The sequence below is a fragment of the Salmo salar genome, chromosome 11 (assembly GCF_965601325.2).
Source record: "Salmo salar chromosome 11, fSalSal1, whole genome shotgun sequence".
Taxonomy (NCBI): domain Eukaryota; kingdom Metazoa; phylum Chordata; class Actinopteri; order Salmoniformes; family Salmonidae; genus Salmo; species Salmo salar.
In genome coordinates this window covers 20,167,756-20,186,475 of record NC_138301.1, presented here as the reverse complement: position 1 = coordinate 20,186,475, position 18,720 = coordinate 20,167,756, and the positions used below count along the sequence as shown (strand labels likewise).

Here is an 18,720-nt window from a genome sequence, read left to right as displayed (position 1 = left end):
ATGTTCAATAACCACATGCTGCAAAAAGGGAGTGTCTGACAGCCTGATATTAATTGTATGGTAAGTCAATAGATTGGTCTGAATAAACATTTATGTGGAAAAAGCAGTAGGAAAGTAGCAGAAGCAGCTCTAATATTAAAATCTAAATACTTGATTTTTGTAAACCAGCATTAAACTTTCTTACTGACTCAACTATGTAAGGCGCACTTGGCCACAGACCATTTTGTCGACTACATTTATTCTCTGGGTGGTGGAAAAGGCAATGGGCAGGCAGTAATGTTATTGGAGTGTAGACTGTAGTACTATATATCTGCGGCCCGGTTGGGAGCAGATGAAGACATCAGTCCCCATGGCTGAGGCAGCTGTCAGATCCATCACAGCCACTCGTCAAGGAGAGCCTCGGCTGCCAATGCACAACATCACAATGCCCACGGTGACTGACAGTCTCCGTACCATGTCAAATCCTCACCGGCCTGGAATTACCTTTTTGTCTATAAATGGAATCAAAGGAGTATTCAATATATGAATAATATGTCTAGTTGTACTGAATCTAGCTGTATTCAATACCCAGATCCAGATGAAAATGAATTTTGGGACTATGATCAACAGATTGGACCAAAGCATGTCTATACATGTGCCCGTCAAACAAACACCTGATGCATATGTTGGTATTAGTAACACTGACAATTCAGTAACTTTAGTATTTCCACATCATTGTTATCGACTATGACAGGCAGTGGTTAGAGCCAATCAACTCTTCCTGGTAAATTACACACCTTTATCAAGGCCTTCTGTTGCTTTCACTATTAATCAATTCTCTTCAAACTCAGAATAATACAGAAGAGCAAAAAACTGTAATTTATCAATAAAACATTCTAGCGTTATGTGATGCTATCCCTTCTGTATCATAGAGATACAGACTTAGAACTACTGCTTTTTCCAATACTTCCATTCAGAGCAGAATGAATGAGTGATTCATCCCACTTCATTTGAGTGGCCAAAGGACCTTCGGAGGAAAATCAAGCTTTACACTCATGTCAGATGCACACAAGATATAAATGGCAGCCTCCGCCCTCATATGAAAGGTCCAACAACACATTTGTGTACTGTACATGGAGCGAACATTCCATCAAACTGAGTAAAATGATGAAAAGACAGCATGCATACTCCCTAGCAATGGATGCTGGTGGGAGGATCTATAGGAGGATGGGCTCATTATTATGGCTGGAATGGAATCAATGGAACGGAGTCAAGCATGTGTTTTCAATGTGTTTGATACCGTTCCAATTATTCCATTCCAGCCATTACAATGAGCCCATCCTATTATAGCCCCTTCCACCAGCCGCCACTGCTCTCTAGCCCAATATTTTGCCCAAACCCAAGCCTGAGCCCATATCAGATGTGGTCAATATAAAATAGGTAATTCTACAGTGTCAATTTGCCAGTGTTCGTCTCATATGATGGTGATACTTGGTGAATTGTCAGATAGTAAACTTCCTTTCCAAAGGACTATTCTTCTATTCTATTATCAAATGACTGAAAACTTTTGTAGTCCGGCTATGACTGCAGCTGAAAAGATGTACTGTTAACCTTTTGTAGTCCGGCTATGACTACAGCTGAAAAGATGTACTGTTAACCTTTTGTAGTCCGGCTATGACTGCAGCTGAAAAGATGTACTGTTAACCTTTTGTAGTCCGGCTATGACTGCAGCTGAAAAGGTGTACTGTTAAACTTTTGTAGTCCGGCTATGACTGCAGCTGAAAAGATGTACTGTTTAACTTTTGTAGTCCGGCTATGACTGCAGCTGAAAAGGTGTACTGTTTAACTTTTGTAGTCCAGCTATGACTGCAGCTGAAAAGGTGTCCTGTTTAACTTTTGTAGTCCGGCTATGACTGCAGCTGAAAAGATGTACTGTTTAACTTTTGTAGTCCGGCTATGGACTGCAGCTGAAAAGATGTACTGTTTAACTTTTGTAGTCCGGCTATGACTGCAGCTGAAAAGATGTACTGTTTAACTTTTGTAGTCCGGCTATGACTGCAGCTGAAAGATGTACTGTTTAACTTTTGTAGTCCGGCTATGACTGCAGCTGAAAAGATGTACTGTTTAACTTTTGTGGGATAATGAGGATCCTGCTCTACTTTTCACTGGATAAATTAGATCAATTCCTGAACTTACTTATTTAAGAGGTAGCCCAGAGCTATTTCCGCCAAGTCAGACCTATGGCTGAATAACTGCATTGCACCCACTACAGTGTAGGCTAGAACTACCAATTGTGACAAATGTAATTGCATTGTGAAAATGAATTCTTAATTACAGATGTCAAAACAGTTTTTCATAGCTTGTTTTACATTTTTTCAAAACGTTATTTTCAAGTGTTTGGATTCAGTCATATTGAACTAAAATCCTCCAGAAGGGCACACAATATTGGGATGTCAATATTTCAGTGAGCAGATTCATGGAGAGGTTTAAGAAATGCAATATGCGGTGTTCTAATAATACAAAGTACATTCTTACCAGTCTACCTCAGTGGTGTGTTGCCATGTCCTCGGGGTCTGCTGGTAGGCCAAGTAAAGTGTTCCCTGTTCTAAAACTTGACAGATCTACCTTGATGTCAGCATATCAATGAAAATGCACTCTGTCATGGGAGCATAGACACAGAGAGAGGAGATAAAATAACAAAAACAAACCTCCAAACACTCATGAGATGAAACCAATTGTTTCGAGAGCTCAAACGGAACTATCCTGCAGTGCTTCCTTCCTATCAAGAATTCCTTCATAAGATCTGATTAATTCAGCATGTAAACAACAGCTAAGTAATTAGCACAGTCATAGTCTCTGGTGATGAGCTCATAGACAGACCTGTGACTGTTTACCTTTTCATTGGAATTGGAGGGATTGATGTTGTACCCAGTCACTGACCCATTAAATCACTGTTACAACGTGAGACCATGGCTAATGAGAGTTATCTCTGTCAGTTCAGCAAAACCCAGCTCAGCTTTAGCATCAAATCATCTGCTGAATCCACTAAGCTACTATACACAACTTGCCCAAAAATTGCTGGAGGGACTGATAATCAGATTTAGATAATACTAATTTGATGCTCAGATGTAGATATGATAAGGATGTACAGTGGGGGGAAAGTATTTGATTCCCTGCTGATTTTGTACGTTTGCCCACTTACAAAGAAATGATCAGTCTATAATTTTAATAGTAGGTTTATTTGAACAGTGAGAGACAGTATAACAACAAACAAATCCAAAAAAACGCATGTCAAAAATGTTATAAAATTATTTGCATCTTAATGAGGGAAATAAGTATTTGACCCCTCTGCAAAACATGACTTAGTACTTGGTGGCAAAACCCTTGTTGGCAATCACAGAGGTCAGATGTTTCTTGTAGTTGGCCACTAGGTTTGCACACATCTCAGGAGGGATTTTGTCCCACTCCTCTTTGCAGATCTTCTCCAAGTCATTAAGGTTTCGAGGCTGACGTTTGGCAACTCGAACCTTCAGCTCCCTCCACAGATTTTCTATGGGATTATGGTCTGGAGACTGGCTAGGCCACTCCAGGACCTTAATGTGCTTCTTCTTGAGCCACTCCTTTGTTGCCTTGGCCGTGTGTTTTCAATGCCCTGGCTGAGGGAAGGAGGTTCTCACCCAAGATTTGACGGTACATGGCCCCGTCCATCGTCCCTTTGATGCGGTGAAGTTGTCCTGTCCCCTTAGTAGAAAAACACCCCCAAAGCATAATGTTTCCACCTCCATGTTTGACCATGGAGATGGTGTTCTTGGGGTCATAGGCAGCATTCCTCCTCCTCCAAACACGGCGAGTTGAGTTGATGCCAAAGAGCTCCATTTTGGTCTCATCTGACCACAACACTTTCACCAGTTGTCCTCTGAGTCATTCATATGTTCATTGGCAAACTTCAGACGGGCATGTATATGTATTCTTGAGCAGGGGGACCTTGCGGGCGCTGCAGGATTTCAGTCCTTCACGGCGTAGTGTGTTACCAATTGTTTTCTTGGTGACTATGGTCTCAGCTGCCTTGAGATCATTGACAAGATCCTCCGGTGTAGTTCTGGGCTGATTCCTCACCGTTCTCATGATCATTGCAACTCCACGAGGTGAGATCTTGCATGGAGCCCCAGGCCGAGGGATATTGACAGTTCTTTTGTGTTTCTTCCATTTGCGAATAATCGCACCAAATGTTGTCACCTTCTCACCAAGCTGCTTGGCGATGGTCTTGTAGCCCATTCCAGCCTTGTGTAGGTCTACAATCTTGTCCCTGACATCCTTGGAGAGCTCTTTGGTCTTGGCCATGGTGGAGAGTTTGGAATCTGATTGATTGATTGCTTCTGTGGACAGGTGTCAATTTTTACAGGTAACAAGCTGCGGTTAGGAGCACTCCCTTTAAGAGTGTGCTCCTAATCTCAGCTTGTTACCTGTATAAAAGACACCTGGGAGCCAGAAATCTTTCTGATTGAGAGGGGGTCAAATACTTATTTCCCTCATTAAAATGCAAATCAATTTATAACATTTTTGACATGCGTTTTTCTGGATATTTTTGTTGTTATTCTGTCTCTCACTGTTCAAATAAACCTACCATTAAAATTATAGACTAATCATTTCTTTGTCAGTGGGCAAACGTACAAAATCAGCAGGGGATCAAATACTTTTTTCCCCCACTGTATGACAATAGTTCCAATCCCCTAGTAGGGCTGCTATAGTCCCACAGTTATTGGACATCACTTTGATGGGCATTTGGACCTCAAAATAAGAAAAAGCTTATGCCAAGAGTGTCTGACAGCATCAAACCCCAGGGAAGGTGGAGAGCCCTTTAATGTGTATTCCATTTTTGAGATGATAAAGATTGCCCAGTTCAGTCTACAAAGTACCATATGCATAGAATTCCTCCGAAGTTGTCAGAGGATATGTTTTCACAAACCAAAAGATGGCAATCATCTTGGCTTGTGGAATGAATTCCAAGGAATAGGATGACCAACATTAATTGGTAAGCCATATGCCACCAAAGAGGTTCATTAATTGTATAATTTCACATTGAGGTGCAGAAATTGGATCCATCTTGATGTACTTCCCCACCTCTTTTTTCATTACTCAATGTCCAGTGAGGGCAGGCCATCTGTATTATCTGATCATACGACATTTACTGCATCCAGAGGTTCTCTATAACTCCTGAAGAGGATTTCACTTTAGTTTTACTGAGCCATAAAGAAAATCTATGTCTTCAATTTATATACAACCCGATATGACCACATTGACATATAGTCCATTAAAAAGTAGCCGTCTGAAGGGCCTGTAAGGAGGATCACATGATGTGGAGGGTAACCCTGAGTGGTGTGGGAGCCGTCCTGTGAAATAGATCTAAATTTACTACAGTAAGAGCATTATGTTCAGGCCCTGTTGCTTTATCTGCCCTTCCTTTGCCCATTTCAGAAGCAGTGAAATGGCTCTAGTTTTAATCTGCCAGCCTCTGCACTGCTTTGATGGTGGTCCCCTTCACATCCCATAATAGGCTGAGGCTGCACTGTGCTGAACAGCACAGCAGGTGCTCAGGGATCCTCATCAGGATGTGTGGGGTTGCTTAAGAATTACTCCGAAAGTAAATCCATGTTACTGGCAGCTGCTACTTTCTTATCTGCTTAATCAAAATGTTCTACTTACTTACAGTATACCTAGGGCTTGATTTAATCTTTCAACACTGTGCAATGTTACTCAGTACTGCATGCAACCATATGCAACATTTTGAAATTAATTAACATTAGCCCAATTCTGGGACAAAACTGGCACGCCACTGTTCAATAAAACTGAATTGGTTGAATTCAAGAGTGGTGACACACTTCATATCCATGGATACTAGCTGGAGGAAAAATGTACAGTTGAAGTCGGAAGTTTACATACACTTAGGTTGGAGTCATTAAAACTTGTTTTTCAACCACTCCACAAATGTCTTGATAACAAACTATAGTTTGGCAAGTCGGTTAGGACATCTACTTTGTCATTTTTCCAACAAATGTTTACAGACAGATTATTTACCTTATAATTCACTGTATCGCAAGAAGTTTACATACACTAAGTTGACTGTGCCTTTATACAGCTTGGAAAATTCTAGAAAATTATGTCATGGCTTTAGAAGCTTCTTCTAGGCTAATTGACATCATTTGTGTCAATTGGAGGTGTACCTGTGGGTGTATTTCAAGGCCTACCTTCAAACTCAGTGCCTCTTTGCTTGACTACATGGGAAAATCAAAAGAAATCAGCCAAGACATCAGAAACAAAATTGCAGACCTCCACAAGTCTGGTTCATCCTTGGGAGCAATTTTCAAACGCCTGAAGGTACCATGTTCATCTGTACAAACAATAGTACGCAAGTATAAACACCATGGGACCATGCAGCCGTCATACCGCTCAGGAAGGAGACACATTCTGTCTCCTAGAGATGAACGTACTTTGGTGCAAAAAGTGCAAATCAATCCCAGAAGAGCAAAGGCCCTTGTGAAGATGCTGGAGGAAACAGGTACAAAAGTATCTATATCCACAGTAAAACGAGTCCTATATCGACATAACCTGAAAGGCCGCTCAGCAAGGAAGAAGCCACTGCTCCAAAACCGCTATAAAAAAGCCAGACTACGGTTTGCAACTGCACATGGGGACAAAGATCGTACTTTTTGGAGAAATGTCCTGTGGTCTGATGAAACAAAAATAGAACTGTTTGGCCATAATGACCATCGTTATGTTTGGAGGAAAAAGGGGGAGGCTTGCAAGCCGAAGAACACCATCCCAACCAGGAAGCACGGGAGTGGCAGCATCATGTTGTGGGGGTGCTTTGATGCAGGAGGGACTGGTGCACTTCACAAAATAGATGGCGGCATGAGGGAGGAAAATTATGTGGATATATTGAAGCAACATCTCAAGACATCAGTCAGGAAGTTAAAGCTTGGTCGCAAATGGGACTTCCAAATGGACAATGACTCCAAGCACACTTTCAAAGTTGTGGCAAAATGGCTTAAGGACAACAAAGTCAAGGTATTGGAGTGGCCATCACAAAGCCCTGACCTCAATCCTATAGAAAATTTGTGGGCAGAACTGAAAAAGCGTGTGCGAGCAAGGAGGCCTACAAACCTGACTCAGTTACACCAGCTCTGTCAGGAGGAATGGGCCAAAACTTATTGTGGGAAGCTTGTGGAAGGCTACCCGAAACGTTTGACCCAAGTTAAACAATTTAAAGGAAATGCTACCAAATACTAATTGAGTGTATGTAAACTTCTGACCCACTGGGAATGTGATGAAAGAAATAAAAGCTGAAATAAATCATTCTCTCTACTATTATTCTGACATTTCACATTCTTAAAATAAAGTGGTGATCCTAACTGACCTAAGACAGGGAATTTTTACCAGGATTAAAGGTCAGGAATTGTGAAAAACTGAGTTTAAATGTATTTGGCTAAGGTGTATGTAAACTTCTGACTTCAACTGTATCTGTAAATGGTTGTTCTTTGTTGAGTACATCAGACCTTTCCCTGACAAAATAGCCCCCCACTGTATGGCTGAGTGCTCGCGTGTCCTCCATAAAATCACAGAGACCCAACCACACTGTCTGACAAGCCGGCACCTCCTACCCTGCCGTCAGCAGCCTGAAGTCTTTATGACACAAGGCCCTAAAAGCATGCAGCTGTGCTCTCCTCCACAGCTCTGACAGACAACAGGCTCATGACACAGCCCTCTGAAGCTTATCAAAGAGGAAATTAGAGGGGGAGGATGGTGTTTGCACGAGCTGTCCCTGCTAAGTTAACTGATGTTTTAATTGCAATGTTTCTGACACCTCTCTTTGTGAAAATGTAGAACAAGCACAAAAGGGCAGGCAGAGGCGATATGTCTCTGGCTGCATTTAACCAGGCAACCCAATTCTAATATTTTTTTTCACTTATTGGTCTTTGAAAAAGCTCAGAAAAAGATCTGATGTGATTCGTCAAAAGACCAATTAGTGGAAGGAAAAAATATATAAATTGGGCTGCCTGTCTAAATAAAGCCTTTGTAGACTGAGAGGGTAATGGAATAAGGAGTTTAGAATGATAGGTGGTGGGCCGAAGCCGAAACCCGTTTAGTTGATCGATCCCTGTCGAGAGAGGAGTTGATTTTTTGTGTATATCACAAACCACGTTTCCATCCAGTTTTTATGCGTGTAGTCATGCCGTATATAAAAAAAATCACGACAGCTGTGATGGAAACAGGAAGTTTCTGTACAATTTTATAAATGTCGACAGATAATTTGTTTGTTCGACATGGTGGGATCTTTTTATGTCGGTAAAATGTATTATGCAAGGAAACGCGTAATGACATGGCGTGTGCTCTTCCCACTACGGCTCAGGAAACCATGCAGTTTATTAGGCTACAGATGATATAAACTTCACAGGGTGGTGAAAGTGTACAGTACGAGCTTGATGCTCCTTTGCAATAAATGTCGGTCTTATTCTGATGACTTGATGATCGATGCTTGACTGACTTTTGACAAATACAAATAGTATCGCTCTTATCCATAATAATCGTATCATGTGGTGTAGACTAACCAACCCACAGAGCCTACCTGCACTTTATCTACGAGATGTTGGCTAGAGCGCATGTGCCAAAACCAGACTTGGCATATTTGTTATTTAACAGTTTTTGTGACAAAACTATCAGTAAATTTGAAAATTCGATGGAAACACGTTGAACATTAGATTTTGCATGAACACTTTTGTGTGCACTACGTCATCACGCACTGATTTTTATCTGCAACAAGTACGTTTGATAGAAACTCATATTTTCTTAATGCGGATTTTAGAAAATTCGCATTAAAAATCTGTCGCCAGTTGGATGGAAATCTAGCTAGTGCACAGCAAATGAGGGATGCTTTCATGACATCACTGTAATAGGATCTTGGTAGACGTGATAATGTCTGAAAAACAGGAGAAAAAATGGAAGAGAAAGAACCTTTAATCCACATATTTTCCATTATTTTATTAATGGTCTTAAATGGTTCATTCAAGATAATTGGAGAGATATGAAAGGTGACACAAAGAGTATGGCCTTTACAGAAGAGCACAACTACAGAAGTTCAAAGTCTAGATTTCTGATTCTGTAATAATGGCATTAAATGAAGACTGTAGTGTGTAGTGCACAGTTATTCTGACTCGGTCTAGTCCACCTTTATTATTGACAAGAAAAGCTCGCCAGATTTTTGGTTCAAACCAAACGATCCTTCCCATTAAAAATCACTCCATATTACAGTTCTGAGAAATAGGCTACAACTTTGTTGTCCTTGGAACGACACATATCTGTTTCTCTGAAAGGAAACAGATATCCTGATTTACAGGAAGCTATTGTTTCTTTCGCACTCTCTCTGTCAGTGAATTCAAATATTTAATCATGTGCTGGCATGGTTATGTGTCTCATTTCAAGTAACTAGCTGCAGGCTTAAAGAAACATTATAATCATTTAATTTGCATATAAACCCAAATAAAAGCACATTGGAAAATGCTCATCCAGAGGTGGCGCTCCTAGTGGCCAGGTACTTTAATGCAGGGAAACTTAAATCCGTTTTACCTAATTTCTATCAGCATGTTAAATGTGCAACCAGAGGGGGAAAAAAACTCGAGACCACCTTTACGCCACACACAGAGGTGCGTACAAAGCTCTCCCTCACCCTCCATTTGGCAAATCTGACAATAGTTCTATCCTCCTGATTCCTGCTTACAAGCAAAAACTAAAGCAGGAAGCACCAGTGATTCGGTTAATAAGAAAGTGGTCAGATGAAGCAGATGCTAAACTACAGGACTGTTTTGCTAGCACAGACTGGAATATGTTCCGGGATTCTTTCGATGGCATTGAGGAGTACACCACAACAGTCACTGGCTTCATCAATAAGTGCATCGATGACGTCATCCCCACAGTGACCGTACGTACATACCCCATCCACAAGCCATGGATTACAGGCAACATCCGCACTGAGCTAAAGGGTAGAGCTGCCGCTTTCAAGGAGCAGGACTCTAACCCGGAAGCTTATAAGAAATCCCGCTATGCGCTCCGACGAACCATCAAACAGGCAAAGCGTCACTTCGAGGCAAGTAACACTGAAACATGCATGAGAGCGCCAGCTGTTCCGGACGACTGTGTGATCACGCTCTCCGTAGCTGATGTGAGTAAGACCTTTAAACAGGTCAACATTCACAAGGCTGCAGGGCCAGACGGATTAACAGGACTTGTACTCCGAGCATGCGCTGACCAACTGGCAAGTGTCTTCACTGACATTTTCAACCTGTCCCTGACTGAGTCTGTAACACCAACATGTTTCAAGCAGACCACCACAGTCCCTGTGCCCAAGAACACTAACGTAACTTGCCTAAATGACTTCCGACCTGTAGCACTCACATCTATAGCCATGAAGTGCATGGAAAGGCTTGTCATGGCTCACATCAACACCATTATCCCAGAAACCCTAGAGCCACCCGAATTTGCATACCCCCCCAACAGATGATGCAATCTCTATTGCACTCAACACTGACCTTTCCCACCTGGACAAAAGCAACACCTATGTCAGAATGCTATTCAATGACTACATTTACATGACATTTTTGTCATTTGGCAGACGCTCTTATCCAGAGCGACTTACAGTAGTGAATGCATACATTTCATACATTTTTTTTTTTTTCCTGTACTGGTCCCCCGTGGGAATCAAACCCACAACCCTGGCGTTGCAAACACCACGCTCTACCAACTGAGCCACACGGGACTACAGCTCAGTGTTCAACACCATAGTGCCCTCAAAGCTCATCACTAAGCTAAGGACCCTTGGACTAAACACCTCCCTCTGCAACTGGATACTGGACTTCCTGATTGGCCAGGACAACAACCTCTCCCTCAACGTGATCAAGACAAAGGAGATGATTGTGGACTACAGGAAAAGGAGGATCGAGCACGCCCCCATTCTCATCAACAGGGCTGTAGTGGAACAGGTTGAGAGCTTCAAGTTCCTTGGTGTCCACATCACCAACTAACAATCATGGTCTCAACACACCAAGACAGTTGTGAAGAGGGCACGACAAAGCCTATTCCCCTCAGGAGACTGAAAAGATTTGGCATGGGTCCTCAGATCCTCAAAAGGTTCTACAGCTGCACCATCGAGAGCATCCTGACTGGTTGCATCAATGCCTGGTGTGGCAACTGCTCGGCCTCTGACCGCAAGGCACTACAGAGGGTAGGGTGCACGGCCCAGTACATCACCGGGGCCAAGCTTCCTGCCATCCAGGACCTCTATATCAGGCAGTGTTAGAGGAAGGCTCTAAAAATTGTCAAAGACTCCAGCCACCCTAGTCATAGACTGTTCTCTCAGCCACCGCACGGCAAGTGGTACCGGAGCGCCAAGTTGAGTTCCAAAAGGCTTCTTAATAGCTTCTACCCCCAAGCCATAAGACTCCTGAACAGCTAATCAAAGGGCTACCCAGTGTCACGATCGCAGTAAGAACTGGAACAAGGCACAGCGTTCCACATCTTTATTATAAAGTGAAACTTCAGCAAATACAAAAAAATAAACGAAACGTTCTGGAGTGCTCACAGGTAACTACACAAAAACCAAAACAAGATCCCACAAAACACAGTGGGGAAATGGCTGCCTAAATATGATCCCCAATCAGAGACAACGATAAACAGCTGCCTTTGATTGGGAACCACACCATGCCAACATAGAAACAGAACAACCTAGATTACCCACCCTAGTCACACCCCAACCTAACCAACATAGAGAATAAAAGGCTCTCTATGGTCAGGGCGTGACACCCAGACCCCTCTTTTACACTGCTGCTCCTCTCTGTTTATAATCTATGCATAGTCACGTTAACTCTACCTACATGTACATATTACCTTAATTACCTCAACTAACCCGTGCCATAGCCTCGCTTGTTATTTTACTGCTGCTGTTTAATTATTTGTTACTTTTATTTTCAATTTTTTTTACTTAAAGCATTGTTGGTTAAGGGCTTGTAAGTAAGCATTTCACTGCAAGGTCTACACCTGTTGTATTCAGCGCATGTGACAAATACAATGTGATTTGATGTTGATAGAAATATGTGTGTGTCATGTACAGTCCCTATAGAAAGTCTACACCCCCTTGAACTTTCTTCACATTTTGTTCCATTACAAAGTGGGATTGAAATAGATTTAATTGTATATTGTGTCATTTATCTACACAAAATATTCCATAATGTCAAAGTGAAAAGATATTATTTATTTTTTACAAATTAACCAAATTTATAATAACTATAATATAATTGTTGCATAGGTATTCACACTCTTTGTTTAGGCAAGCCTAAATTAGTTCAGAAGTAAAATTTGTGAAATAATATGGGTTGACATGATTTTTTTAATGACTGCCCCTTCCTCTGTCTCTGTGATTGGTAGATGGATAACAATAACAAATGACATTGAATTTATCTTTAAGCATTGTCAAGTTAATAATTATGCTGTGGGTGATGTATTTAACCACCCAGACACATCAAAGACGCAGTCGTCGTTCTGAACTGACGGCATGACAAGAAGAAAACTGCTTAGGGCTGTCAACATGAGGCCATTAGTGATTTTAAAACAGCTAGAGTTCAATTGCTGTGATGGGAGAAAACAGAGGATGGATCAACAACATTGTAGTGACTCCACAAGAATTACCTAAATGACAGAGTTAAAAGAAGAATAAAAATATACAGAATACAAATATTCCAAAACATGTATATGTATGCAACAAGGCACTAAAGTAATACTGCAAAAAACCACAGCAAAGGAATACACTTCTTAGCCTAAATGCAAATGTTTCGGGCAAATCCAGCACAACACATCACTGAGTAACTGCCTCCTTATTTTCAAGCATGGTGGTGGCTGCATCATGGTACGGGTATAGTTGATATCGACAAAGACTGAGGAGTTTTTTTATTATGAAAATAAACGGAATGGAGCTAAGCAAAGGCAAAGCCCTAGAGGAAAACCTGCTTCAGTCTGCTTTACATGGTCACTGGGAGAGGAATTCACCTTTCAGCAGGACAATAACCTACAACACAAAGCCAAATCTACACTGGAGTTGCTTACCAAGAAGACAGTGATTGTTCCTCCTGAATGGCCAAGTTACAGTTTTGACTTAAAATCTGCTTTAAAATCTAATGACAAGACTAGAAAATTGTCTTCCCATGATCCCCAACACCTTGACAGAGCTTAAAGAATTTCCAAAATAATAATGGGCAAATATTAAACAATACAGGTATGCAAAGCTCTCATGAGACTTACCCAAGAAGACTCAGCTATAATCTCTGCCAAAGGAGTTTCTAACATGTATTGCATTTTTCCACTTTGACAGAGTATTTTGTGTAGATAGTTGACCAAAAAAGACAAATCAATTTTAATCCTACTTTGTAAAACAATAACATTTGAAGAAATCCAAGGGGGATATAGACTTTCTATAGGCACCGTATGCAAGAATTGTGGTTTAAATAGTACAGCTGCATATTCATATTAGCCAACACGGTATATCCTACACATATACCTCACAGTACAATCTCTAAAAACAGCTGAGCAAAATGTATATAATGTGTTCTGTAATAAGAACCAGTAAACTCCTACCCAATACCATGGAGGGCTTGCATAATGTTGAATGCATTGGAATATAACATATGGAGAATGATAGTCTGCAGAACTAGTTTCAAATACTCAATGTTCAGTGAATGTGAATAGATTTGTGGTTTAAATGATTAACCTAACTTTCCTACTAACCTTCTAAAAGTTCAGTGCTAAATTCTTGCCAATCCATTATTCTACTACGAACTATGACTGAGTGAGACATACATTTCACACATATACATTCAAACAAAGAACATCACATCACCATTTATTGAGTACAGAGACAAACAGCAAAGGTATCTAAATATGTAACCTTCCAATCAATAGATATAGAAAGAGAAGTATAACAAGCATGTGTATCTGAAGTTGGTGCTTCTCAACTCTAAAATACAAAGTCTAGTGTAAGACAAAATCCACAGACAAATGCATATGAGGCCTGAATTTTTAATAGTGATGGCAGGGATAGTTCAAACTGCAGTAGGATGGTTCTCCAAACAGGTCAGTGAATCAGCTGAGCAGCACTTAGTTGATCTCTGGGAGCAGGACACAGGAGAGAGCTGAATAGATTGTGGGAGACAAATGTGAGAGACAAGATTGAATCAAAGAAATCAAAGCAGCAAAGGATTGTAGAAATGAACATCTTGACAGTCTTAAATTACAACAACTAGGCTACCAGGATAAAGGCAGGGTACTCTGCATCCTACTCCAACTAGGTCTATTGACAGGGATAATGTGGCAATTCTTATTTGTCAGCATTAATTAAATGAGTGAGTTCTGCCTTGATGACTATTAGCTTTACAATACTTGTCCTATAGATTTTTGTAGTCTTAAATTGCTACTTGGAATAATTATAGCTAAAGCTCCCTGTCCCAGAATGACATGCTAGTGATTATGTAATCTGCTCCTGCCAGCTAGCTACATTTTTAAGGTTACATTTTAAGTAAAGTTAGGAGTTATTTTACAGATTGCATTGATGGTATCACGTCTCTATAACTAAATAGATACCAAAAATAAATAACAGTTCACCTGATAGCAGTTTGTCGGACTGAGATCTCTCGAGGTGTCACCAGCTGTCCTTATGTACAATAGGACATTGCCAACAAACAGAAATTTGTGCAGAAAAAAAATGATATATACACTATGTAAAAAACAGCTCCTCCCTCAGCAGAGACCAATCATCTCAAACTAAAGCAGATAGGTGGTGGGCTGACGCATTCTATGACTGGATCCCCTGAGCCAAGGCACAGAAACCTGTGTGAGTCTGACTTGACCTCAAATTGGAATAAATACAGTGTGGGAAATAACAGTGATATTCAGTGAAGCCTCTTGCAGAGCATAATTCCCATGTAGGCAGCTTATCAAATCTGCCTCTCCTTTTCCATGCCACACTAAATGACTAATTAACACAATAAAGGCATTATGCTTTATTTCCCAATCACAAACAACATTTTGGGGGATTTTCACTTATTTATAAACAATATAAAATTGTTATGTACACAGCCAAGTCACTCAACTATTCACAAAATACAAGTTAAACATACATAATTCGTAAAAGTCCAAGTACTTATTTTTACACTTGAAAGCACCAATAGAGTTTGGCAAGTTTCATAATAAATATGGACTATATTTTCAGATTTCGGCCAAACACTATACATGCCAGGTCATGAATCTCAAAGAGATGGGTACACAACCAACAGGTTTCACTGACAACATTTACCATAATAGCATGTCTAAAGGAAGTTGTAAATAGTATAAGAGAGCTGCCCAATATGATACAATGTAGGGCGGACAGTAGCAGTGATGGTTATGCGTAAGTAGTCTTAACAGCTTTAAAAAAAAGGGACCACGAATTGGGAGGTGACCCTGGTGATATGAGAAGCTAAGTCAAAGGGAGGGAAAGGGTAACGCCGACAGACACGAGTGTAGTGGTGACTTTTATACACTGGAGCTGATTAATTACTTTTCTCGGGATGAAATTCAATGACTTAAAGGTTTACCTTGCAAGGCTGCTACGTATACGCCGGGCCTTTGATATACAAGATATAGGTCTACAGAGTAGACGGCCTGAAGACCATCAAAGAGCTTGTAAACATTTCCTAGTGAAGTTCACCAAATACATTTTATTGTTTGATGGCTAAATATTTCAATTAATTCAACATTGACATTTAAGTGCAACATATTGATGGGCTGTAGACAACCTGCAGATAAAATTGTAGCACCGCGTAAAATACTGATAATGCAAATACAAACAAGGTGGCGGGAGACATGGCTGGATGAGGGCTACATTCAGATGGATTTACAAACTAAAAAAAAAAAAAACACTAAAAATGTGGTTTAAGAGGTCTTCACTGTTGGTGCATGAAATTCTGACAACACTTGGTGTGACAGTAAAATGTAAAACAAAAAATACATCTATAAAAAAAAGAAACATTCCAGCATGGACCAAAGACTGTCAATTCGGTATGAATAAAATTTCAAAGAATTAGGTTTGGGTTACAAAAAAACAAACAAAAAAAATATTCTAAATAACTGAAACTGCATAGTGATGGTGAGGAAGATAAATGCTTCAAAGCCCTGTCAAACACTACACCATGGCCTGACAGCACTCTCATGTCTCCTTGCCACACTTGATACCACGATCTCAATACAAGCAGCTCTCCTAAATGTCCTTCAGGTGTTTGGTGTTGAAACTTACCAGATGTATCATTGAATAATGTGAGTGAGTACCATGTCTATGAGAAGCATAATCCCTCAGAAGGGGGTGTCACTGGCCAGGGTTATCAGGGTGCAGGTTGACGACACACTGGAGCAGCGCTCCTGGAGGGTGTTGTTATTGTCCCAGACTACAGTCTGTGAGCTGGCTGTGCAGCCCAGGGCCCTGGCCAAATCTGGGCACAATGTGAGACACAGCCGCTGGAAGAGCAGGCAGAACTTTCTACGGAAGCTGAGGTTGATCCAGAAGTAGAAGATGCAGTTGAGGAAACCGTTGGAGGTTGGCAGCCACACCACCACAAACTCCATCCACTCTGGAACTCTGTTGCCCGAGATGGCTGGTGGAAAAGAAAACAGAGAGAGAAAAACAAATAAAAGGGACAGCATAGGCTATGAAATAAAACTATGCACAAGCATTGTCAGTCAAAGAGCGATTGACAACAGTACTACTTCTAGCAGGAGTGGGAACTATGGACAGGATTCTTAAATGAAGTGTGTTGTCATTCAAATGAGAGACAACTAGTTTTGATGCAATTATTTTCACATGAGAAATATTGCACCAAACATAGTTATATGTAAAATTGCACGACTAAGATCTTCTCTGCAAAAACCTCACCTAGCTGAGTTAGAGTAAGCAAACAACCTAGTATGCGGCGCCTTGCAAACACATTTACAAATAACCAATCTTCCCTTGTCTATCATGAACGTTGAATACAATTTTAACTTACTGCCGATTGTCCGTGGGATTGGTTCTTCAGTGGGTCGAAATTTGAGACAAAATATCCACAGAACAGTATTATAACAGACTTCAAAATGTGGGACTATGTGACAACCAAGATGCGTTTGCTCCTGATCCAAGGCACGTGCACAAGACTGAAGGACTTGCACTTTGATGCATGCATACTGACCAAAGTCTTGCAGGTGTTTACATGGTTTTCAGCATGCATGCATACTGACCAAAGTCTTGCAGGTGTTTACATGGTCTTCCGCACGTGCCAGGTGATAGATATTTCAGCAGCAATACCAGCGCTCTAAAAAGTCGGGTAAATAACACTTTCCTGGGGCTAATTTGAATAACCAACTATACTGACAACCAGTAGTGTAAAATGTAATTTTATTCAAGATTCTTGATTGTAAGGAAACGTTCCCGTTTAGACTGCTTAGTTTCAGGCCGTATACCAGAAGCTGCCCATATCAGTCTGATTCATCAGCCTACCTAGGTCATCTTACACCCAGCACATTGGCTTTTCCACTTTACAGCCTTGTAGCCTACATTTGTTACGGTCATTTTCCTGAGATCATTTAGAACGGTGGCGAGTGACTTTGGAAAAAACATGCACCTTGTCTGAATTTTAGATGTTCCATCTACAAGTTAAAGTTCCTTCAGCCCCTAAATGTAAACCAACTGGTTCCTTCTATAGGCCTACTCACCATTATAGATAATTGCCGCCATGCACGGCGTCCAACATGTGTAGTACACGGTCATCACAGGGACAAGCACCCTGGAGGCTACGTCGGGTCTGTTATGACGACCCAGGTGTTGTGCCCGCATCTTTACCCGCTGTCTCTTTGCAGCAAACCAAAGGCGCAGGTTTGCGCAAGTCATTATGATTGAACAAGGAAAGAAGATGAGGCACGTCAACGTTAGAGAGTACACAACGTTAGTAGAGTACGATGGATTGCAAACCAGTGACGCTGTAGAAAAGTGGACCTCAATTATCCCGTTAGGAAAAGATATGGGCACAAGTAAAAATGGAGGAAAACACCATGCAAACGCGATCAGAAGCAGCGTTCTTCTCCTTGTCATCAGTGATGAGTACTTCAGTGGGTAAAACACTGCTATGTATCTTTCTAGACTTATTGTAGCTAGTGTGTACATGCAAGTCGAATAGATCGTCGCGTTGAAGAAAGCGACAATGTGACAGAGGAAGTCTGGGCCTTCACTGTAGTCTTTCGCAAGACTGACGCACAGATTCAAGGGCGTGATGATCAGTCCAAACGCCGAATCAGCACCGGTGAGTGAGAGTAAAAAGTATCGAGAGTTCCTTGACCAGCCGGACACCGATGAAGAAATCACCATAATAACTGCAATATTCCCCAACGTGATCATCGCTCCTAAAACTGATATTATGCCAATTTTAATGGGCCTGTGCCGTTCTAGAAGCATTTGCGTATCTGTGCTGGTTAGATTGGTGTCCTCGGACTCAGACAAATTGAGTGTTGCCAACATTGTCGGTCATATTGTTTGTCACTTCCTTTGTGAAACCTAAAAAAGAAAACACCCAAGGGCATGCTCTTCAAAATTCTTTCAGGTGAATTTACATGATAAAATCAACTTACCAAGCCGTGGTATGCACA

At 41.1% G+C, this 18,720-nt stretch overlaps 1 protein-coding gene across 2 annotated transcripts; it reads right to left on the bottom strand.

Moving 5' to 3' along the window:
- Window positions 1-12,339: 12,339 nt before the first annotated feature.
- zgc:162592 (G-protein coupled receptor) lies at window positions 12,340-18,482 on the bottom strand. 2 transcript variants are annotated; one of them, XR_006757510.2, is made up of 3 exons: window positions 17,794-18,482; window positions 16,346-16,700; window positions 12,340-14,207 (listed from the first exon to the last, which is right to left on the bottom strand). XR_006757510.2 is itself a non-coding variant. In XM_014126652.3 (2 exons), exons 1-2 carry the CDS (start codon window positions 18,470-18,472, stop codon window positions 16,402-16,404), a joined length of 978 nt encoding a protein of 325 aa, XP_013982127.3. In that variant the 5' UTR covers window positions 18,473-18,482; the 3' UTR covers window positions 15,060-16,401. The 2 variants fall into 2 exon arrangements, 1 of the variants encoding a protein (XP_013982127.3); XM_014126652.3 differs by lacking the exon at window positions 12,340-14,207 and having other exon boundaries at window positions 15,060-16,700.
- Window positions 18,483-18,720: the final 238 nt, after the last annotated feature.